Genomic DNA, 23,692 nt, shown 5'->3' with positions numbered 1-23,692 from the left:
GGGAGCTGCTGTCAGGAGGAGGTTGCATGGAAAATGCCACGACTCAGCTCGATTAAGCATACAAAAAGAGAAAACTCCACAAGCGGCGGGGAGATCAGCACAAAATCAGGCTAGAACTGTGGACAGATGACGGCTTGGTACAGTCCGGGTGGGTGGTTTGGTCCAGTAGAACGACTGCCCCATCATCACGCAAGCCAACTTTGCGCTTCCGTTTCCGTGTTTCTGACGCATCTCTTACGATGGGCACGACACTGGTAGTGTTTGCTTTCTACTTAAAGGAAAACCACCTACATCAGACAAGAACAGAAGGACACCAACAACTCGGACAGTTGAAATGAAACCCTTATAAACCAGCTGAATGATCTGTAGAAGTCCAGTTGTGGAAACCGGAGGGGATGTGCAAAAGAGGAGAGAGGCCACTATTCCAAGGGGTCGCCTACAGCGCGGAGGAAGAGAGCCCTGATCAAGCAGTGTTTCTCAATGACCGTGAGATCCCAGGGGACTTGGGAGAGGAGAGGCGTGCTCTTGCAGGAGGGGAGGTGCCCCTGAGCATAGCTGCAGTACCAGAACTTTCAGGGAGCTGACCGCACCGTGGAAGGCCCCAGAGCATTGCTCAGATCAAACCACCAGCTGTCGGAATCGGGGAGTGCACCGTCCACCCCCGTGAGCAGCAGGACAGAGGGACAGAGGTGCCCCAGAAGGAGGCGTGGCACCGACCACTGCCCCTCTAGCCCGAAGGTTTGGTACATCTTTGCTTTCCCCTGGGAGGGAGGAGGACATGAGGGTGGAGTGGAGAGTTGGGCCTGGGGAGGGGAAGGGGACTTTTCTCTGCCGTGCATTCTGGGAGGGACCGGCTGGGAGGTCAGCAGCCGGGCAGGAGTGCCAAGGCGGCTGCAGCGTTCCCCACCCGGCGCAGGCCACACCCGGGGCTGCAGGCATGGCGGTGCCCCGTGGTGCAAACACACACGCTGCGCCTTTACAGGTGGGATGCCAACAGACAGACTGCCCGCCCCTCGGCACCTCCTGCCCGCAGAGCCCGGGAAACCAGTGCTCCTCCAGGGCCAGACCCTGTGCTTCGGTCTGCACAGCGCACTTGGTTTCCCACACAGCCGGCTCTGCCGCTCCCCTCACCTCCCAGCCGAGGGTGGGGGCACCGGGCCTGGGAGGGGGGACATCCTGACACCTCACAACCTCGTTAGCGAACCGAGTTAGAAGAAGAAGAAGAAAAGCAACGGCAAGTAAGACATGTCAGGAAAAGGCAAGCTGTGGGAAACGAGTGGAGAGGGGAGAAGGGGCGGCTGCGACCCCGGAGTACAGCCTGGCCCGGCCCTGCGGCACTGGCGTGCGGCCTGTGGGTGCATGAGGTTACCAGTGTCAACAGCATATTGCCAGGTGCTGAGAAATGCGAGATGTACTCTATTTTTTTTTTGTATATCCACGTATAAAAAATAAGAGTGAGGTAGATAAATGCTTGAAAGGAAAATCCCAAAAAAAGAAAAACTGTCCCGTCTAACATAGACACACACACAGAAAAAAAAAAAAAACCTTTTGTCAGTATTTAAATTCCTAAGGGGGCTTCTCTACAGCGATTGAAACTAGAATCCAAAAATCAATGAAAACTCCTGTTATACCTTCCTGATGAACTTTTGTCTTTTTCTCAGCTTTTTAAAGGGAAAAAGTAGGGGGCGGAGGCTAGAGAAAATACTGGCACCGAAACTGCCAACCAGCAGACGAAGCACTAAGGAACTTGCTTTCTCTGTGTTTACTCTCCAGTCCCAACTAGCAATCATCACATTGGGAGCTTTGTTCCTACTTGTCATTGAAACGTTTCCATCCCAGAAGCAACGCGATGCTGTCATCACTCCGGTGAGAAGGGCAGGGAAATGAAACAAAGGACCCCCAGGCCCCAAGGAGGCCGCCAGCGCCAGGGCCCTGGTCCCCCGGAGGGAGCTCGGGCTCCTGGGCCACTGTGCCTCAGGCACTGCCCCAGCAGGCCTGGCAGTGGGCGCGCTGACACCCAAGGGTGCCGCTCCTGCGCCCCCGCTCCCTGCCTGTGCCAGGGAGGCCTCTGGGGAGTTTCCGGTTCCTCCAAGGACAGGTCGGCCTGGAAGGCGGTGGCAGAAGGCCGAGGAAGGGGCCACTGGACCATGCTCCGCTGCACCCTCGGACTCAGCAGCTGTTTTTCCTAGGATGGAAAGATTAAATATCTACTTCAAAGCAAAAAACAAGTCCAAACGCCTAGGCTCTGCAGTTCGAACTTCTGTTGTACCCAAGAGTTAAAAAAATAGATATATGTGTCACAACCAAAACGAAGGCGGGCGGGGGGGCGGGGGGAGAGAAGGGGGGCTGCGCCACCACGGTGACCGCACACGCTGAGCGAGGACGTGCTAAGGTGAACCTCTGCTGTCTGACCTGAGTCTGTCTCACGTCTTGCGCGGTAGCCGACTCCAACGCCGAGCGAGGGCGGGCTGAGAGAGGGCCGCCTCTCCGCCCCCGCCCCCCGCCCCTCGCCAGCCTCGGACCCAGCGAGACTGCAGGTCCGAGGAGAACTAACGGGGCGGGGGAGCGGGGAGGGGAGGGCGGATTTATCAAAAGGCATCCAGCAGTTCATGGCAAATCACGTTCCGGAAGTGTCGATTACCGCGAGAAGAGGAAGAGAGTCACGCAGTCTAGTACAAAGCATAAGAAGTTTCTTGGAGTGAGCAGAGAAGGGAGAGGGGTAGACCTGAAGATTTTCATAGAGTAAATCCACAAAGATAAAGAACAAGAAAAAAAAAATAGCAGCTTTCTTTTTTTTCTGTACAGACGTATAGATGAATATCTGAACCGTAAAAAAGTTACAAAAGTGACATTAAAGACGATGTGTATGCAAATGGTCCGCGGTCTAACATAGAACTGTCAGAGCCGCGAAGAAGTCCTAGTAACAGAGAAAATGTCGACAAAGCTCAGAACGCTGGGGTCCATGTACCGCTTTTCTTCTCACGGTCGTGGTGCTGTTGGAATTGCTTTCCTCGCAAACCTGCGTGAACAGTTGGGCTCAGTCCCTGGAAACCCCTTCTAATCTGTGTCCTTGGGGGGCGGGGAGGGGGGAGCTGAGGGGGTGGAGACAGGAGCCTGGCACGTGGGTGACCTTTGCTCCGGGCCCGCCCGTGTGCCAGGCTCTCCCTCAAGGGGGCGGGTTTGCCTCAGCATCGCTGGAGCCAGAAGGTGCGGGCGGGGAGGTAGAGCGGGGAAGCCAGGGGGCGCTCCTCCCCATCCTCTCTGACAGCAAGCCCCGTCTGTCCAGTTCCCCCAAATAATGACCTGCGTGGACATGAAACTTGAAAAGGACACCGGGGGGGACGGTGAGCTGCGGGGCTGCACCAGCGTGGCTCTCCCAGGAGTGCCCGGGGACCGTGCTCACCCCGTGCCTCTGGAGACCAGAAAACAAGCGCAGGGGGCGTGCGGGACCGCGTCCCGGGTTTTGGCAGAATTTGGCAGCGTTAACATGGTGACAACCTTGGGTGAAGGATGGCCCTTGGTAAAGTTCAGGTGTTCCTAAAAAGGTTCAAGATCGAGTTTAAAAAAAATGCCATCGCGACGTGTTTTGTTGTTTTTTATAAAGACCTACGGTGACAGGCAGGTGTGTATGGGAGCAAGATGGGACCACGGGGAGGGACAGCCATTGTCCTCACTCTGATAAAAAGGGCTGGGCTGGTGGCAAATGCTTTTTCCATTATGAAGCACAGAGAGGGAGAAAGAGGACAGAGAGAGAGAGAGATGAGATGAGAGAGAGAGAGGGAGAGAGAGAGATGAGAGAGACAGGGAAAAGTGAGGAGACTCGATTCTCAAGTGTTCTGTTGCTATTAAGTGTTGTCATTAAGGTTCTTAAAGGCCCGTGTCAGTTAAGGGTTTGGGTAGGGAAATAAAAAGCGGCTTGCATATTGAAAAAAGGAACATCCCAAGTGTGTTTACTGCAGAGAAGCCGTCTCCCGTGGGCAGCGTGGCTGTTCTGAAGATCCACTGAGGTACAGGAGGCTGTGGACAGATGGTTAGACCCCGCCCCCCACCCGCCCGCCGCACACGCGCATGCGCGCAGCGCCCTCCGCTGGGATGCGGTCCCGCATCAGCAGGTGGACGACTGGGGCAGGGGCAGGGGCCTCTCGTTCTTGCGGCCGCCATTCATGTGCGCGTAAGGCTGCCTCTCGTCGAAGCTGGCCCGCAGCACCAGCACTCCGGGGCCCGGGCCATTCTCGGCCTTGTGTCCTGAGTATCTGTCGGGCAGCGGCAGGGAGCACGCGGAGGCCGAGGGGTCCAGCGGCACGCTCTCCATGATGTCCGGCTCCAGGTCCAGCTCCTCGGTGTCGGGCGGCTTGTTCTCGTCGCTATAGTAGAAGGACACCTCCTGGAAGCCGGGCTCCAACTCGTCTTTGATGCTGCCGATGATCTCCAGGAAGGAGGGCCTCATCTTGGGGTTGTACTGCCAGCACATGCGCATGAGCTCAAACCTGCGGGCAGACGGACGGGTGCACATGGGCGCCCCCGCCAGGCTGCCTCTGCCTTACCATCGGGGTGGCCCAGGAGCCCTCTGCTTCCCAGGACCTCTCCCACCACTGCATTCCCGCCACCCAAGGGCCCGCCCCTGTGCAGTTCCCAAACTCTGCTTTCCTGAGAGGGCCGAACACAAGCGCACAGGGTCTGTTAGCATGCGTTGCCATTATTGGTGACAGCACTAATGGCAAACACAAGCCGGCGTTGTGCGGGAGCACGTCTGGCAGCCACTGATGCAACAGCCTTTCCAGACTTGCAACGCAGGAGACCTCCGGCTCCGCACTAACAGGGCTGAGGAGGGGTCACAGCTTTCCAGACAGGGATCGCTCTTTCGGGCCCGCCTGGGCTGTTTCTCTGCCGCCTCCGTGTGGCAGGGGACCACCGGGGCAGGGAACCTGCAAACAGCGTGAGGAGGCAGGGCCACCACGCCGCAGGAACGCACGTGGTGCGTTTCTAGCACCAGGCAGAGGCTGCGTACTGAGCCAGAGGAGACCCCACCTAGCCAGCAGGGCAGGGGCAGGCCGAGCTCAGGGCCCTGCACGAGCCACGGCAGCAGAGGACACAGTGCGAAGCCACAGCTGCGCCTGGGGCTCACAGGCTGGGCCGCCCTGGCACCTGCGCCGTGGACCTCCATGAAGCCCTCAGTCACGTGGGCCCCAGGAAGTCATTCGTCCTAGCAAAGGGCTTGAGCCCTCCAGAGACTGGGAAGCATGCCGCTGGGGTGCAGCCAGCCACCCTGACCGGAGGCTTCCACCAGGGTTCAGAACAGCTGCGGGCTGAGGCGCTGCTGCTGAGTAACAGGAATGCAGAGGGGCCCGCTGAGTCGACCTTTGGAGCGTACAGGAGGGCGGTGAGCAAGGGCGCCCCTGCTGGCCACAGGGCGTGGGGCAGGCTGTGGTTCTGGAGCGGGCCCTTTCTCACCTGAGCTTGAGAGCAAAGTGCCTTCCCTTTCACTTTTGTTCTCACTGGATCTGTTTTGTTTGTTTTTTAAACTTTTGGCTAACGAGATGCTTTTCAACAAAAATGGCCAATGGCAGCGCCTCATGTCTAGAAAGGCCAAAGCACCCCAAGTTGGCTCCAGCCATCCGTCAGGGAGGCCACTTGCCCAGCGGACCTCCTTGCTTACCCGCCGCCCCAGGGGAAGTTCCAAGGTGAGGAGCCGAGGGGCGCATGCCCCAGCCGGCACAGAGAAAGGCCCTAGCCGACCCAGCCGCCACCTTTCTCAGGGAGAAAAGCATCTGGACAAGCCAGATGCTGAGGACATGACCCTGAGGGGCAGGGGTGGCAGCGAGGCTGCTGCCGGCTCTGCTCTGCTGCCGGTTTCTGTAAACCGAGTCTGGCTGCAGCAGACGCATGCTCGCATGTTTACAATGTCCGAGGCTGCTCTGGAGCGAGTGGAGCAGTCAGAACGGGGACCGTGTGGCCTTCGAGCCCCACATGTAGATGGTGCAGCCCTTTACTCGTAAAGCTGCCCCCACCCCCCAGCTCCGGTGGAAAGCGCCATGACCTGCAGAGTGACTCAGCTGCCCCCTGCGCCCAATGACCCACACCCAGGTCAGCACAGTGGCCGCGTGAGGGTCCTCAGCAGCTCTCACTAGGGCCCGGCAGCAAACCTGAGCTGGAAGCAGGTGCACCAGAAAAGACCCCCCGTTTTGGAGACGAGAAGCAGAAGTCTCAAGGGATTGAATCTTCGGTGCAAGGTCCCCACACCAGGATGGTGGAGCTGGGGTGGACCCTCTGGGCAGGAGTGTGGCTGCACTAGGAAGGCCACCTGCCTCCAAAGGAGGAACTTCCTCTCCACCTGAACAGAGAACCCACGCCCCACCAGGAGACACCCCCTGTCCTGTGTCACCCCAGAATCACAGGTACCATGGGGGGGGGGGTTGCAGTGATAAACTGGCAGCTCCCTCTTCTCATGTCCTCCACCACTTCCTAAAAAAAGGACTGCCCCCCCCCCCCAATACATGAAACCCATCTATGACGTGGCTGCGAAGGTCTCTCGGCTGGCTGACTTCCCCTGAAGAGCAGCGCAGCCAGGGCCGAGGACACGGGACGTGCCCTGGCTCTGCGCCCCTGTGGCCCGGGGCTGAGGCGGTGCCACTGGCAGGGGCGCACTCTGTGTGACCTTAGCACACACAGGCCACGTGAGGCCACTTTCCAACCACCCCGGAGTCCCAGCCCTTCCAGAGCGGCCCATAAAAGGCAGTCTTTCTTTTTATGGGAGAGTGAACTCTGTGGGATCTGAGACCTTGTTTACTCTGCTCCCCCAAGAACACTTTCCAGTAGGTTCTAGGATTTATGAGCTGATAAAACTCTTCAGAAGAGCACATTTTTTTTACACTAGTCAGCTCTGGTGAGCAGGAGTGTCCTTCACTTAGCTCCCCCCACCCCTCCCATTTGGGGTGTGCACAGCCCTGCACCCAGGTCGGGACAGGGCCAAATGGAGCTGCCGCCCTGTGCGACGCAGCTGCCCATGGACACGTGGGGACCCGCAGGCTGTAGGAGGACTGCGCTGCCTGCTCCCTCTTGCACACTGCATCCCTCACCTCCCTGCCCTGCTGTGGGCCGGCAGGCAGTGGTCACAACCAAGGTGCACACTGTAGCTCTGCAACCCCACATCAGCTCAGCCTCTTCTAAGTGCTCGGTGACCATCACAGAAGCTCAGCACACCCTCCGCCACCTCCTCCTGGCAGCCCCAAACAGCCAGGATTGTCCTATGAACCACCTCTCAGCCAAGAGGGGCAGTGGGACAGTGAGGCCCACCTGACCCCTTGCCACGTGCTCTGCTTTTGGGCAGAGATCAAGCACGGAGCCTGCATTCCACAGGAAAGTCTGTCACAAGGCCACCTGGGCCGGAGCGGCCCCCCTGACTATTTGACAAGACTACCAGCAAAGACCACGCGTGGCAACTCCAGGCAGCCAGCAGTCAGCACATGCCCAGAGGGGCTCGGGGACGCTTGCGGCCTGAGTATGGCGACCTGAGCCCAAGAGAAGGCTAAGGGTGAGCGTTGTCATCAATTTAAAATACAGAATCGGCCCTGGCTGGAGTGGCTCAGTGGATTGAGCGCCAGCAACCACACACTGATGTTTGTCTCTCTCTCTTTACCTCTCTCTAAAATGAGTAAATAAAATAATAAATAAATAAATCGCCCATAGAATAGCCAGCAAGCCACAAGGCGAATCTGGCCACGTGCCACCTGCTAAGAGAACACACACTGAGGCCTGGACCCTGGAGGCCTGGACTGGGGGCCTGCCTCTTAGCCCGACCTGACGGGCTGCAGCTTCACCCGCTCGCAGGCGTCCCCCGGCAGCTGCCGCATCTTCCTGACGCTGAGCTGGAGCCACCAGCAGCCACTGCGCGCGCCTCACCCATGCCACCCTCCGGGTGCCTGTTCGAACGGCCGGGACCCAGAAGACAAGTGGTTGTTCTCCCCGCGGACGCCCAGCAGGGCTCTCGGGCAATTCCCAAGGGCTCGGCAACACCCTGTCCTCTGGGAGAAACAGGAGTCCCTTCTTTTCTCTCCTAACAAGAGAGCTCGTCCCCCACAGCGCCTCTTGCTCACCTGAGCTCATCAATGCACTCCCGAGGGCGACAGACACTCTGTGCAACCAACTCGCCTCCTTTCGTTTTGGCCTAGACTCAGAAGGGGCAGAAGCCTGCCGAGGGGTTCAGGATGGCAAGCAGACATGCCCCCCGACTTAAACCGAGTTCCTATCCGAGAGCGACCACTGCACGCCAATTCCCTCGTCCCTTGGGGGTGGGAACAGGAAGCGCGCCACCGTTCCCACGGCAGGTGGCCTGCTTCCCAGGCAGGTTAAATTCACAGGAAAATGCAGGCACCTGGAGCCGGATCCACTCGAAGAGGCCCCACAAGCTTCCCAGAGACAAACTTTGCCCCAAGTCCAAAAGCAAGCTTAAACACAGCCTTTCTCCTCCCACCACCCACTACCCACGTGAACGCCCCCAGGTTCACGCCTGCTTCCTGGGACCCTTCATGCGCTTGCTGGAACACCCCCCCGTTCCAGCACTGGCCTCCGCTGGGCACCACACACTTCCACGCACATTCAATGGGCAGCGATCTCTCCTCACGCTCTGTTACTAACACTTCTCCTCCGAATGAAGGGTTTTTTTAGCATGGGCTAACAAGAAGGCAGCAACCACGTGCTTCAAAGTGCAAAGCAGTCAGCCTGTGGGGAACTGGGAGTGGGCGGGTGTGCAACCAGCTTCCACGACCCCAGGAGCCTCACCTCCCGGTGGTCACACCCCATGTGATCTCCCCCTAGGCCGTGGAGCTCATGTGTCAGCAGGTGACGGACTGTGGAGGGTGACTTCGAGGACAGGCCACGGCAGACCCTGTGGGATCCGCCCTGCTGCAGGATCCTGCACCCTCGCCCGGGGTAGGCGAGCTGTGGGGCAGCGGGCCAAGCCGGGCCTGCCCTCTGATCTTGCAAGGCCCTCGGGCTAAGAACGGTTTTTATACTTGCAGTTGGTTGAAAAAACAATCAAAATAAGAATAATATTTTGGGACATGAAAATTATGTGAAAGTCAAATGTCAGAATCCAAAGATAAAGTTTCATAGGCACACGGCCACGCTCGCTCACGTGATGTCTGTGGCAGATTTCACAACCACAACCAGCTGGGCCCACAGAGCTGAACACAGTGGCACTTGGTCCTTTTAGAGAAAGTTGGCTGAGCCCTGCTCCAGAGGCCAGCTGCACGGCATGGGGACACCGGAGCCCCATCACAGAGAAGCTCACGCCTCTTACGGTGCTCAGCCACGTGAGAGCCTCACCTTGGAGGTGGACCCCATGCCCCAGAATTCTGGCCAAGCGGCTCCTGGACGCCCAGCCCTCAGAGACCGTGACATAGCAAATGCTGATGGTTGTCTCAAGCCGTTAGGTTTTAGGTAATGCTACAATGCAACAAACAACTCTTTCAGGCGGGGAGAGAGAATTCCCGCGCTGGGCAAGAGAACGCACTGACTGGACGCTGTCCTGGGAAGCCCCTTGATGAAGGGTCCAGGAAACTGGGCCCCCCCGATACACTGCCCTCGGAGAAGTGGAGCCCCTGCCCCGGTGGTCCCACCTGCAGCCCACGCCCAGGCCCGTGCTCGCTCAGAGGATGAGTGGGTCCCCTGTCCCCTGCACATACACACACACGCACGCACACGCACGCACGCGCTCACGTAATGATACAAGGGTGCTGCCCCTGCCACGTAGCTGCACCTGTCCTGAAAATCACTTCTGGAAAACTCCTGAATTGGGCTCAAGGTCCTAATGAGAGCCTACCTTGTACCTGTGGGGTCCAGAGGGATCTCTGAGCCCCACCTCCACGCAAATATTGACCGCAAGTCCTGCTCTCCCCGCCTGCACCTGCCATCCAGCCACAGGCACCTGAACCCACACCTGCCGTGACCCATTCCAGCAAAGACACTGGGGCCTCCCGCCTTCATCAGCTCCCGCCTCCGCCAGCAGAGAGGCTTCTCCTACGAACCCAGCCGTGAGGCTTGCCCACCACCACCCGCCCGCGACCCCAGGGTACGCACAGCATGTCGGGGCAGTTGTCCGGCTTGTCCAGAAGGCCGCCCTCCATGACGAAGCGCAGGACTTGCTCATTGGACAAGCCCTGGTACGGCTGCTCGGCCAGCGTGGCGATCTCCCAGAGGACGACCCCGAAGGACCTATGGGGAGGAGAGAGGCGTGAGCCTCAGGAAAGAGGCATAGAGCCGGGTTGCCCCCCGTCCAGCATCCTCCCCGCCGCCAGGCGGGCCCCGAGAAGTGGCCCCACGGCGGCAACGGAGCACACGCCGGGTGGCGTGCCGGGCACTGCAGTAAGTGCGGACCGCCTGTCCCGTTTGCTGGCGCCATTTCCCTGCAGAGTAAGTGTGGCCCTGGTCGCAGAGCTGAGGATGTGCAAGTGAAGGGAGTTTCAGGGGCCCTTGAACTTGAACCCCAGGCAAGCCAAGGTGGGGCCTAACCCCAGCCATCTACCTGGTAGGGTGGTCTCCAAACACGCTTTTCTAAAATAATCGAACGTGAATCCCCAGGCCCTGCCAAGACAGCAAGTCAGCGCCTCAAACATGACCAGGGGCGACCCCACTGTCCGACAGGCTCCCCGCTGGGGAGACCTCCACCCAGCGGCTCTCAGTGAGGGCTGCATGGCAGAATTGGGGGTTTCAAATCTGCTGCCTGGGCCCCTGACTGGAGTTCTGATTTCACTGGTTCAGGGTTAGGGTCGGGGTCGGGGCCAGGCCTTGGGGTGTTGGAAAGCTCAACAGGGATCTTGCAGGCCCAGCAGGACCAGGGAGAGGGGAAGCCCACCCCCACTGCCCCCGGGAGCTGGGGAGCTGTGGGCCTATCACGGGCTCATTTGCGCAGCTGGGAACCCAGGAGGGCGCCGCTGGCCGGGGCCCGGGAGGTCACAGGCGAGGAAGAGTCTTTAGGACAGTCGAGCTGACTGAAAGGGGGCCATGGAAGAACCCAGTCAGCAGGAGGGGCAGTGGGCGACCCCGCCCTGCACGCAGCCCCGCCTGTCGGTTCAGAAGGCCCGACTACTGGAAAACACATCAGCAGAGAGAACACGGGTCACCCGCCAAACCCAGGGGCCCGCCCAGCACACGTCGCCACCTGTCCATCAAAGCACCACGTCGAGCGCTTCGGTGTGACAGTAAAGAGAGAACCATCTGGGGCAGGCCGGCTGCAAACCAGACCTCCTCCTCATGCTCAAGAAGCAAGTGCGCCTTGCCAGGGCCCGTTTGAATGCTGGTCCCAATTTGCACCTGTCTTTGCAGTAAGAGCCGAGGCCCCTGAACTGTGGAAGGTTCGAGAGCTTAACAAAAAGCCACGCAGGCCACTATTTAAACGTCTCCTCTACGCGGTCACCCGGAGGGCTGGAGCAGACACCGGCCATTTCTGTAACGCATCCACAACGGGCCCGGCACAGGGGCAGCCGAGAACCCAGCCGACATGCCGGGAGGCAGGTGCTGAGTCTCAGACCCTGACCACCTGGCCACAGTGTCCCCGAGGAACTGCCATACGCAGTGACAACACCGAGAGGCCCCCAGACCCTCCGTGGGTGAGTTTTCTCTGCACCCTTTTCTCTCCATCCCATGCCTGGGCCAACAACACGGGCGCCCGCTGAACGAGGACACTCAGCAGTGGGAGCGGCAGGGAAACGCATCAGGGCTCGTAAGCTCTGGGTCTACGCAGAGCAGTGGCTGCAACCTGAAGTCTTAAGTGAGCACCCCCACCCCCCCGTGTATTTATCATGAAAGATAAAAGCAGAGAAGGCAGGCAGGGGCAAGCCGAGAGGTGCGGTTTGCTGGCACCTCTGGCTCCTGTGTGGAGGACTCCAAGCCACGTTGTGGGCAGCTAAAGACTGAAAGACACGGGGTCCTGCAGAGGCTTTCGATGCCACAAGGGCCATCTGTGCTCAGCCAGCCTACTGACAACTGGGAGACCTCAGCGATGGACTGCAGCCCGCATAACTCTCAGCCAAAGCAAGAAACGGGTGACAGGGAGCAGGAAACAGGTGACAGGGAGCAGGAAATGGGAGGAAGATCATGCCACGGAGATCGAGCCCGCGTGCCAGGGAGCCTGTCTCATACCAGACGTCGGAGTGAGTGGTGAACACGCCGTCCTTGAGGGACTCGGGGGACATCCAACGCACGGGCAGAAGGCCCTTCCCTCCTTTCCGGTAATAGTCAGTCTCATAGATGTCTCTTGTCATGCCGAAATCTGCGGGTGGACGGAAGGCACCAGAGTTAGGCTGTTCAAGCAGCTCTGGGGGGGGGGGGGGGGGGGGGGGGGCGCGCCCACAGCCATGTCCAGGGTGCAGAAATCTTTAAGGGGCCACGCACCCCTGCAGCCCCACCGGCTGCAGCCGTGGGAGCTGCGTTGATTCCCCACGTGACAAGCGACTACCGGGAGACCTCTGCTCCAAAACACACTGGGGGTCTGGTTCTTTGGAAAGCGAGTCCCTTGTTGCACTTCAAATGACGGGCAGCTAACGAACCCTCAAGTTCCGGCACGTGTCCAGAAAACACGCCCTGTGTGGACCAGAGGTCGCTCACACGTGCCTTACCCCTAAGGAACAGCAGGGGTGGGCTGACTCTCAGTCACCTGACAGCGCCCCCAGTTGCCGCAGGAAAAGGGCCTCCTTCACCGTCTGATACGGCAGAAAACCCCGAGTTCCCAGCCACGGTGGGAGAAGAACCCGGCGCGGCTCCTCAGGGACGGTATTTACTAGGTCTCTGGCGCCATTACTCAATCACGGTTTTCAACAGGTTCCTCCCACTCGGTTTTGGAAATTTCCCCCATTTGCCACGTCTCTAGAAGATGTCACGTAATTATGTTTGATGGCACGCTTGCTTTAGAATCCTTAAACTGTTACTCCTTTGTCAGACTGATCTCCCGCTCGGAGACGTAACCTTTCCGCACGGGGGCTGTTCCGCGCTCCCGCCCAGGAGACGGGGCCGCGCTCCTTTGGAGAAAACCCCTTCGTGGCCCTGACTCGGCCACAGCAAGGAAAGGCCACGGACTGAAGCCAGTTCCGTGGACCGATGTCGCCAACATCGTTTACTGGTCACTCTGCCTCTGGTACCACTGTCGGATTTGTGGTCCACGAGGCAGTGGGTGCCAGAAGCAGAGCTTTGGGCCCCGGTGAAGGACCGAAATGAAAGCCTCATCTCAGAGTTAATGCAGACACATGCAAACCGGGATGTGCCTTTATCTGTTCAAAAAAGGTGGGGGATGGGGGCAGAAGGAAAGAAATCAAGGACGTATACTGTCTCTTCCAATACAAAAGATTCGTTTCAGATTTTTGGAAGGAAAATCACACGCAAAAAGTATGTACCACCATAAATATGCCACATGGTTGAAACGCAAATACGGTCCCTGGTGACTTGGACTTCCAAGGGCAAGTGGCACCATGGCCCATCCACTCGAAGCAGCGGGGAAAGGAAGGAGAACGGCACCCACCGCCCCCAGGCACCAGGGAGGGGGTGGGGAGGGGATGCCGATAGGGAAAACCTGGGTACACGTTCCCGCACCGACCCCACCACCTCCTGGGTCTGCCACGCTGCCGCTCCCACGTCAGAGGCGGAGACCTGGAGGCTCACGGAACACGAGGCACTCGCCCCCAGCTCTCGCCCACTAGTGGCAGAACCTGGGTTTAAGCCCAAGCCCACCTGGCCCCCTCCCCCCGAGCTGGGGTAAGGGAGCTGGTGGCATCCCCATGGGGATGGAGAGGTGAGGGGCATGGAGACAGAAGGGGAAGCGAGTGAGGTAACAAAGGAAGCCAAGGTGGCGGCCAGAGGGACTCCTCCCCTGGGCAGCTTGGGGTAGGGCGGTCTCTCGGGCTCCAAGGGGCACCAACCACCTTGTGCAGGTGCCTCCAAGGGCTAAGTCCAGGGACACCCCGGCAGCCCCTACTGGGCAGCTGATGACCAGGGAATATCTGTTATGATGGATGGGGCTGCCTTCGCTGCCTCTAGCGACTGTGAGGACCACTGTGGAGGCTCGCCTGCATCTGGAAACCATGCCAGAGGGGTGGTCATTCATTGCCCACTGAAGGGCCAAAGCGAAAAATATCAGTAAAGGAAGCTGGGCATTTCCAGAGAAGACAGGTCCAGAGCTAGAAAAAGAGGTTAATTTTATTTTTAATATTTAAAATATTTTTTATCGATTTAAGAGAAAGAGAAATATCGATTTGTTGTTCCACTTATTGATACATTCATTGGTTGATTCTTCCATGTGCCCTGACTGGGGATCGAACCCTCAACTTTGATGTTTTGGGGAGACACTCTAACCAACACAGCTACCCAGGAAGGGCTGATAGCACTTTTTATTCCGAAGTCAAGGTCACCTGAGGATATCAGCCTGATTACTTCTGTAACCAATGCTTACAATTATCCTGCCAGGAAACACCTCAAATGCCAGAAGAGGAAGCTGAGGGACCCCGGCCTGTGCTTGGCCAGGCCCACCACTGGGACCAAGGTGCCCACGTGCCACCAGGGTGAGAGCCAGCCTGGCCATGCCTGTGACTGTTAACCGGAGACGATGGCCTATCACAGGAGGCACGGGATAAGCCTCCCCACAGGCAGCCCAGGCCGCCTCGGTCCCCCTAAAACATGTGCCAGTGCAGTTCCCACTCAGATCTGAGAGGCTGAGGACACACCTCCGATCTTGACCGTGAAGTCTTCGGCCACCATGCAGTTCCGGGCAGCGAGGTCTCGGTGCACGAACTTGTTGGCGTTGAGGTACGCCATGCCGTCCGCAATCTCCCCGGCCATCTGGATCATCTTGCTGAGGCTCGGGGGATGGAAGGCTGGGTTATTCTGTCGGACGGTCAAAGACAGAAAGTCCATGTGAACATGTGGGCGTCTGGCCCACCCCACATTCTCTCGGGGTTTGCAAACCGAGCTCTGCTCCATCTGAGCAGCGCCGGTTGCTCCGCTGAGGACCCTAGGATTGCAGAGACCACAGTCTCTGCCTCGTGGTCACGCCGGGCACCTGCTGGCTGACCACGTCACACAGAGCTTCGGAGACATGCCACCGAGGGCAACCAGGGACCAGCATTTTCTATTCGGAGTGGGGCGAAAAGTGTGTGAACTGAAGCAAGCCACTTTTGATACTAAGGATTCTCAGTGACTTGGGCTCCTGTCTGCTTCGACGTCCCTTTCATTTCTACAACCAGAGGACGGGTTGCAGGAGTGGGGAGTCTGACGGGGGTCATGAGGAACTAAGCAGACGTGTGCCCCCACGGACACACTGTGTGTCATCACGCACAACGAGCCCTGTTGCACATGCGATCTCTTCCTCTCTCTCCAGCTTTCTACTGCACTACAAAAATACCAGGATTAGTTTTTTCACCGTAAGCTGTGGGATTCCCCCCAATGATTATTCTGGGTGGGCAATGAGAAATACAAGCATTGGGCGATGGACGTAAGTCCAGCTAAGGCTTATTCTGGAGGGGGGACCAACACAGAACACAGATGAGCCTCCCCTCTTTGCAACAGGGGGCGACCGACTGGATTTGGAATGAAAGAGAAATACCCGCAAAGAACCTATTTAGACAAAAAACTGTATAAAATGCGTGTGCCCAAGTCTCTCCATCTTTAAAAAAAAGTGCAAACACCCATCAGCACCCCACAGAGCTTCCTGGTCTTAAAGGCACAGACTGGGGACCGAGCGGGGAGGGGCTTACGCACCAGGCTGGGCAGGAAAGCAGCTGACACTGGACCCTGAGAGCATGCAGTGAGAGGCTGCCCGCCATAAACCCAGCCCTGCACTGCGGCCTGTGCAGGGGTGGAGGGGGGGGCCATGCGTGTGGGATGGGGGGGACGGGCTCACACTGGGAGCACCAAACACAGGAAAGGCCAGGCGAGGGGAGAAGTCAGCGGGGCAGAGGGTGACTCCCGGCCAGGGACAGACCTGGCTTCGGAGAGGACGCAGGGCTGGCGTGAGCCACCGGGTGGACCTCAGGGAGAGGCGGCCGTGCAGGAGGTAACGGGACCCCCAGCGGGGCCATAACCAAGCATGCGGCTGGCAACAGTGGATGCAAATAACTTAAAGACGCAGCCTCTTCTGGGGGAAGGCTCTGAGAGAAGGGAACCGGCGACGTGCAAAGCCGTTTCAGCCGAACCCACCTCTATTTCCGGCCGCAGAGACCTGAGATAGCTTTTGAGATCTCCCCGCGTCATGAGCTCCATGATGACCAGCGTCGGCTGGCCCTGCGACACCACGCCCAGCAAACGCACCTGAGGGGTGACACAGAGGAAGGCTCAGAGCGTGAGGACGCCCACGCCTGCCACCCCTCCCCCCACCGGCAGGGGCAGGGCCACAGGCAGGCGGCCCCAGGGGCTCCTCGGCCAGGGTCTGCGTCACTCCCAGAACCTTCCTGAGCACCGGTGTCTCGAGGCCGCAGGGAGGCGATGGGGGAACTCTGCCAAGCCTGATGGGGACAGGTCACCAAACCCCTAGTGTGGCCACTGTCCTGCCGGGAGCTCTGGGGACGCATTCTCCCTGTGTCAGGCTTTGCCCCCCACCCCCCCCACCCCTGCCCCGGGGGCCTGCTCGTACCACGTGGTGGCAGTTGAACTCCTTCATCACCGAAGCCTCGTTGAGGAACTCGATGCGCTCGCGCATGCTCGCGGCCTCGTTGACGGTCTTGATGGCCACCCGGGTCTCGGGCTCGTCCTTGACCACGCCCTTGGCGACCCCCTCGTACACCATCCCGAAGGAGCCCTGGCCCAGCTCCCGGCTCATGGTGATCTTCTCGCGGGCCACCTCCCACTCGTCCGGCACGTACACTGGAGGGGGAGAAAGAGACGGAGCTGAGACGTGGTAGTGACGGGCACGCGGGTGGAACGTGATTCTGGGCAGGCGATGTCCGGGGTGACGTACACCAGGTGCCACTTTGAGAGCCCACCTAGGAGGACACTGGGGGACGATGACCTGGCTTGTTCTGAAACGTCCCACGTGCTGTGGGTTTCAGAAGGCAACCGTACGCATGGACCCTGCTATTCCATACCCTCAGGGGGTCCTGGAAAACCTGAGGATCCTGACAGCGCATAAGAAGGACCAGAAAACAGTCCTATCTGAGACACGCAACAGGCATAAACCCTCACTGTCTTTCAAAGACTGAGCACAAAAAAAAAATTTGAATATTTCAATAACATCTATAGTGATTCTACATTAAAATTGATAATGTTTGCAATATACTGGGTTAAGTAAAACATCATCGACAACTATTTCACTTGCTTCTTTTGACTTTTCTTATACGGCTACTAGAAAAATGTAAGGTCCCATGAGGGGCTGGCATTGTATTCCCACTGCAAGCGCTGGTCTGGTCGAAGCAAAGTGTCCGGTCTTGCCAAAGACCTGGGGCATCTAACCAGTGCAGGAGCCGCGGAGCTCGGGCACCAAGGGGCATTCAGGGGTGACCAGTGAGGAGGGACACTGATGAGCCGAGGTGCCCCCCCCCGGGGGGGCTGTGGCCTGGGCTCTGTGAACTTGGGGACCTCCCACCACCGTGGTAAAGGGCTGGGAGGTCATGACCCAGCCTGACTAGGGCTTCCTCTGCGGCCTCTGCTTCTGGTCAGACTCCATCCGGTTTAAGAAAATAAATAAATGAATCATCTGAGGCAGGAAGGAAGGGGAAAGGAAGTAGGAAAGAAAACAAAACAGGATCCATTCCGCAAACCCGATGGGTGGGGAGAAAAGTAAAACGAAATCAACCTGTCCCGTAAGCTGCATACGGAATCTCCATTACAACCTTCCTCTATAACTGTTGAGCCGCTGTCCTTGCCTGCAAGGGCCGCTCAGGGGCAGACGCCACCGCACACTCGGCGTGGCGGGAGAGGGTGATCCCGGCTCAGAAAGAGAGAGACTGGGGCCTGGGGCAGGGTCTGTCTGCCTCTGCACTTCCAGACGTCCACCATGGGCCTTGGCTGGAAGTCCCCGAAGCGGGGGGCTGGCAGCCGTAATCCAACGTCCCGGGTCCCCAGTATTGGGCCTTTATGGTCTTAAAGGAAGGAAACGTAAAAACGAGACCCCAGAGATACCCCCAGGATCGGAGGCCCCGAGGAGTGTCCACTAGGGACTGTGTGAGTCAATCTAGAATTTTCTTTCTCAGACGCTTTCGTATTTCCTCGCACGTGCGTGTTGAGATGTTTCACAAAGGCGGGTGGACCCTGCACCCAGCCTCGAGGGCTCACAGCCGCCAACAGGAGGCTGACGCTCGCTCAGGCGAGCCGGGACGCGGGGGAGCCCAGCGGACCAGGCGTTCACGCCCCCCACCAGAAAGTACAAAGGGGCAGTCTGTGCACCCGCATCTCCGAAAAGCCAGGCCTGCTTCTCACCGGCATGAGCTGCGCAGCACGCCGTGAATCAGGGAGTCAGGACCAGGCGCACGGATGCCCGGGGAGGTCCCTGGGGTCCACACCCCGTCCTTTCCCCTCAGTCCGCCCAGCGGCCCTGACCGGGCCCAGCCGCCCGAGCCCTGCCCGACAGCAGTGCCATCAGCATCAGTGCTGCCCCACTGACGGGGGACTCTCCGTGCGGCCCAGAGAGCGGCAGCAGGCAGGTTAGTTTCTGGAGCAAGGCGTCTCCAAGACATTTTTGAACTGCGAAGGCACCCAGTCGCCCCTTGAGGAAACCAGCTGTAGGGTGGCAGCGCTGGTCAGGGGGCCGCAGATATGAGGTTCAAACGGGGCGACCGTGCCCTGACCTGTTGGCCTGGGGGACAGCGCCTGTGCCGGTGGTCGGTTTTGTTTCACTGCGAGAGCGAAGGCATCGTGAGAGCCTTCTGGGGAGACGCAGAGCTGGGACGAGAATCCCTGGGAGAGAGGACCTGAGGCTCCCGTCTCAGTGCTCTCTCTGCGCTCCCCGGGCACTCAGGGCTCCGAGTGCCCTCTCACTGCCCGGCTTTCCCTCCATCCTCACAGAGCAGACTCGTTCCAGCAGCCTGAGTCCCACCCCACCCCCCACAGATGGGGCAGAGCCGTGCATCCCCCCACCACAAAGCTCATTAAGCGTGTGATGATCCTTGCCTCACTTAATTTCTTTTTTTAAAAGCTATTATTGATACAGCCAGTGCATAAAAATCTTCTCGCTGATTTTTTTTTAAGAAAAAGATTCTCTCCATAAGAAACTACTCTTCCAAGTTTGCTGTGCCTCTTTTCAGAATGTTCTTTATGCTTTATAGTATATATACATACGTGAGGACACGGGGTGTGTGTGTGACATATATGTATACATACATATGCCCATTTAAATTGTGCCTTGACTGGTCTGGCTCAGTGGGTTGGGCATTGTCCCACAAATCAAAAGGTCTCTGGTTCGAATCCCAGTCAGGGCACATGCCTGGGTTGCAGGCCAGGTCCCTGGTTGGGGGCCTGGGAGAGGCAACCAATTGATGTTTCCCTCTTCCTTCCTCCCTTCCCCTCTCTCTAAGAATAAATAAATAAAATCTTTTAGAAAATTACAACGCTGTGAGACCTTCCTATAAACGGGAATAACGTCCTTATTATTCTGCGCTCGATTCCCCTTCGGAGGAGGTGACCATCTATCTGTCTTCCGGACCAAAGGGGACGCAGCAAGGAGCCATGTAATGGTCCTGGTGTCACTGGACCCAGTGGCCAAGCCCCCACCCTGGCTCACTTTTCAAGGTTTGCATTTAAGCACGCTAGGGCGAAAAAGACAGCAAAAAAGGGCCGGGGGGAAGCCAACATTGAGTACAACCCAACTGCTAAGTCAGACTCTCCGAGCCACTTCGCTGCATGGCCCTCGTCAGCCAGTCACTACCAGAGGCACCGTGCCCGGGGCCTCAAGGGTGCGCATCCCCGGCCCGCTGTCAGCAGGGAAGGAACAGGGAACTGTGAGATAAAAAGTGCGGGGCAGCCGCGAGCGGTCGAAGACAAGCGTGACGAGACGAAGCGCAGGCTGAAACTGGCTCAAGAGAAGGTCTGTTTTGTCAGCTGCAGCAGGTCCTCCGTCGGGATGTCAACAACCTGACAGCTTTTTTCTCGTTCCAGCATAAAACCCCAAGCCACTCAACGGGTGGAGGACGGCACCGGCCACAGTCAGCTCCCTGCAGCCTGTTTCTCCCGGGCTGCCCCCAGCCGTCCAGAATTTTTGAGCTATTCGGGGAAGTGCTAAAAACTTTGATTTAAAATTTTAAAAAAGTGTTGACGGAGACAGATCTGAAGCTGAAGGGGCCTGGAAATAATGCAAACCTCTTCTCCCAAATTAGCAACACTCCCAAAGGCTCCCCGACCTGGGGCCACCCCGCGGAGAGCGGAGGGGGGCTTACCGTCCGCCGCGCTGAAATATTCTGGGTTCACGGAAGCGTAGAGAACGCCATTCCCCAGCCTGTTGCTGTTCCTGTCAGAAAGGATACAGTTTAGACTTAAAAAAAAAAAAGAAACAAAAATAAAAAACCCATCTGCACTCATTCCTGTATATACTTGCATCTCTGACAAGTCTGCTTCATCTGTTCTGTTTTACTAACGCCCGGAGAAGGGGAGTCGGTGGAGCCTGGTGCCCCCGGCTGTCAGTGACACCCGCTGAGGCCCCGGGGCCGAGGGACAGTTGCTGCTGGGTCTTTTGGCTTCTTTGCTGGCCTCAGGTTAGAGCTTTTTAAGACACATGCATCTCTCTACTTCATCGGAAACGGAAAGGCTTGCTGGGTGGGCGGGGCTAGAAGATCGAGCCTGGGGAAGCCTCGAATGGCGGCAGCAGCAGCAGGGTCCATGTGCTGGAGCTGCCGCCGGGGAGGGGACGAGGGCACCACCCCACAGAAGGGTGTCCTTGCTGAACCACTGGGAAATGTTCTCCGTTCCTACGCAGAACCTTGATTGGACATCGGGTTTCCTGATCCGTAAACGACTCATTTTTCTGTGCATAACTCGCACCCACGGTTTTGCACACGTTACGCACGGGGATATTATACCCCTCGATATGTAATCGCTACACTCGTGTGTCATGTGCATCCTTAGTATTCCCTCAAACACTTGGGCAAAAGAGCATGCCTTGCACACGGCAAAATACAAGGTTTCCTCGAGTAGCTGCCCTGCGCCCAGGGTCACGCCACAGCACCGTCTGGCCCCCGGTGCACCCGACACTCACCGCTTCCTGTGGAAGACGTACAGCATGATCACCAGCCCTCCCACGATGAGCAGCGCAGCGACCGGCAGCGCGATGATGAGGTGGATGAAGTTCTCGTACGTGGCTGCGGGGAAGCAATGGGGGGCGACAAGGTGAGCGAGCCTTTACAGCGGGTGTGGCTTCGGTCCTGTGCACAGGGACTGGGAGGTGCCCATGGGAGCCGCCTCCATGGGGACAGGTGGGGCCTCACTGGGGGGGGCCAAGCTGCACCACCAGGGAAGATCTCCCCCCTGGAAACCATGACTGTCATTATTCCTGAAGGCCTCTCACAGCTATTTTAATGTTCACATCGAAGATGTGTTTATCAGACAGCTCTCAGAATGGATGCCGGCTCCTTTCCTTTGTAATTCTCGAGACTGCTTGCCAGTTATTACCACCTTCGAGAGGCCGGTGGAGTCTGTTCTTTCTGCCCCCGGTGGGGGGGACTGTTTTTTATTTCGGTGTCATCGATGCCACCAGTCAGGCTGCACTGTGTTCGAGTCTCACATTTCCTCGGGGACACAGAGACACGAGCACATCCAGGGACCAACAACGAACCAACTCTCAGCTCTCGACTAGAAACGGGGCCTCTGGCGCCGCTGGGCCGAGAGAAGAGGCCCAGAGACCGAGGTGACTGAGTCTGGGAAGGGAAGTCTGAAGGGGCATCTCAGCGCACTCGAGCACACGAAGGGCTCCCGACAGGGCCGCCGTTGCCAGGAAGCCTCCGAGGCTTCCGATAAACAGGCGGGAGCAGACGAGGCGGGGGGGTCTTGTGTGGCACGGGGGAGGCGGGCGTGCAGATTTCATGTCCCTGCGGCACGTGCCCAGTTCTGCTGGAGACACGCTACCAGCGGGGCTCAGGGGTGCACGCGGGGCCGCAGGGGTCACCGGGGGCATGTTATCTCTGCCCCCAGTCACTGCAGCCCAGAAGCCAAGGCCACTGTTTCCAAGACCACGGCCAGATGGCGGGCCCCAGCCCCAGGCCCTGTCCCTGAGGGGCGGGTGCAGACGGGACAGGAAAGAGGAGAAAGCAGGCCAGCAGTCTGGAGAGGGTCCCAGGAAGGCAGTGAAGGAGCTGGCACTGCAATGGGGGGCCCAGGATCACTGGCCGGAGCAGGGCACGGGGGCCCCGTGGAGGCTGCGTCAGCTGACAGGATCGTCTGCTTCGGCACCCAGTCACCCCTGAAACCTGACCCAGCAATGCCATTGATCTGGCTGGTCATTTTCCTGACACGTCACTGCTGGGACTTGCAAATGGCCTGTGCACCTTTGACTGCCAGGAGCCACCAGGGGGCTGCTGGGTCGGCCAGGTCCTGAACTGGAGAATGGCACCAGGAGGGGCCAGGGCACAGGGGATGGCCACCAGGCCCCCAAGCCGCACCACTGGGCCAGGTGGGGCCTTGTCCCTCTTGTGGGAGAAGCAGCCAGAAACGGCGTTGTGCCAAATTCCACCCCACTCTCTGGACACAAAATACTCCAAGAAACTGGGTTTCCAATAAGAAACAGTAGAAAGTCAGTATGGAACTAATAAGGGACAGGTGTGTCACGGAACAAACGGCTGAATCTTCTCGGCCAAGCAAGAGGGCCCTTGCTGTGGTTTGTACCTTTCGCCAAGTTCGGTCTCAGTGTCTACCATCCTCACGCAGAAACCAAGCTGAGAGCTAAGCTGAGAGCCAAGGCCTCCCTCGGACCCCCTGAAAAGGGGTGCTCAGGCCTCCCCATCCAATGAGCAGGGGCCCAAGTGCAGCAGCTCCACAGCTCAAGCTCGGGGTGCTGAGAGGAGTGTGACTCTCCTGAAAGCTGGCCCCCTCGGCCCCAACAGAAAACCAGAGAACTGAAGGGCCAGGACGGGCCGGGCTTCCCAGGCCCCAGTGCACACCAAGTCCCCTTTCCCAGACACTCCCCGCAAGCCTTACTTTTGGCCTGGACGTAGAAGAACACGGGTTCCGTCCACGAGCCGTTGCCAGACAGAGAGGTGGCCTGGATCCGGGCCGTGTAGTTCCCCGGGTTGAGCCGGTTCAGCCGGGCCCCTCCATGCTTCCTGTACTCCTGCCTGGGCACGCATTCTCGCTGATCCTGGGGGGGGAGACGGACGGACGGTCAGCTGCCCACAGACGCAGGTGAGACAGGGACTCGCGCGGCCCCGCCCCACACCTCCCTCCTGACGGGGAGCCCCACTAGCGGGGAAAGGGATGGAACCGGGCCTTCGGGGCAGGCCTCGAGGCATCAAGCACACCTGGGCTCTAGCCCGCAGGTGGCAAACACAGGACCACGGGCCGAATCCACCCTCCTCCTGGTTTTGTCCGGCCCGGCACCTTGTTCCTACCCGGCGGCAGCACCGAGCTGCTTGCCCCTGGTTTACACGTACACAGTCCTAAAGTTCCATTCGGCTCTCTGAAGGCAACCGCAAGGCTGATGTGGCCCCCGGTGACGATGAGCTTAACGCCCCTGTTCTAACCACGCATGGTTTGTTTGTTTGAAAAAGCTCCAGAAAGATGAGAAATTATTAAGATC

The 23,692-nt window shown here is 58.5% G+C and overlaps 1 protein-coding gene and 1 long non-coding RNA gene across 3 annotated transcripts in view; one reads left to right on the top strand and one right to left on the bottom strand.

The window, feature by feature from the left end:
- Window positions 1-730: 730 nt before the first annotated feature.
- On the top strand, window positions 731-23,600 carry LOC118497698. Its single transcript, XR_004900220.1, has 4 exons — window positions 731-879; window positions 7,446-7,455; window positions 18,119-18,122; window positions 23,590-23,600. It is a non-coding gene; the product is annotated as an uncharacterized LOC118497698 (long non-coding RNA).
- Window positions 1,420-23,692, bottom strand: part of IGF1R (insulin like growth factor 1 receptor) — a 221,020-nt gene continuing 198,747 nt past the window's right edge. For both annotated transcript variants that reach the window (XM_036012979.1, XM_028502246.2), the window contains exons 13-21: window positions 23,095-23,254; window positions 21,161-21,263; window positions 20,346-20,416; window positions 16,613-16,842; window positions 16,180-16,290; window positions 14,709-14,868; window positions 12,139-12,268; window positions 10,078-10,212; window positions 1,420-4,487 (exon numbers count right to left, since the gene is read on the bottom strand). In XM_036012979.1, the coding sequence (XP_035868872.1) occupies window positions 4,106-4,487; window positions 10,078-10,212; window positions 12,139-12,268; window positions 14,709-14,868; window positions 16,180-16,290; window positions 16,613-16,842; window positions 20,346-20,416; window positions 21,161-21,263; window positions 23,095-23,254 (1,482 nt within the window). In that variant the 3' untranslated portion in view covers window positions 1,420-4,105. The remainder of the gene's footprint in view (window positions 4,488-10,077; window positions 10,213-12,138; window positions 12,269-14,708; window positions 14,869-16,179; window positions 16,291-16,612; window positions 16,843-20,345; window positions 20,417-21,160; window positions 21,264-23,094; window positions 23,255-23,692) is intronic.

This window comes from Phyllostomus discolor, chromosome 12 (assembly GCF_004126475.2).
Source record: "Phyllostomus discolor isolate MPI-MPIP mPhyDis1 chromosome 12, mPhyDis1.pri.v3, whole genome shotgun sequence".
NCBI lineage: Eukaryota > Metazoa > Chordata > Mammalia > Chiroptera > Phyllostomidae > Phyllostomus > Phyllostomus discolor.
The sequence above is the reverse complement of the archived record's forward strand: the minus strand, read 5'-3'. Positions and strand labels throughout refer to the sequence as shown.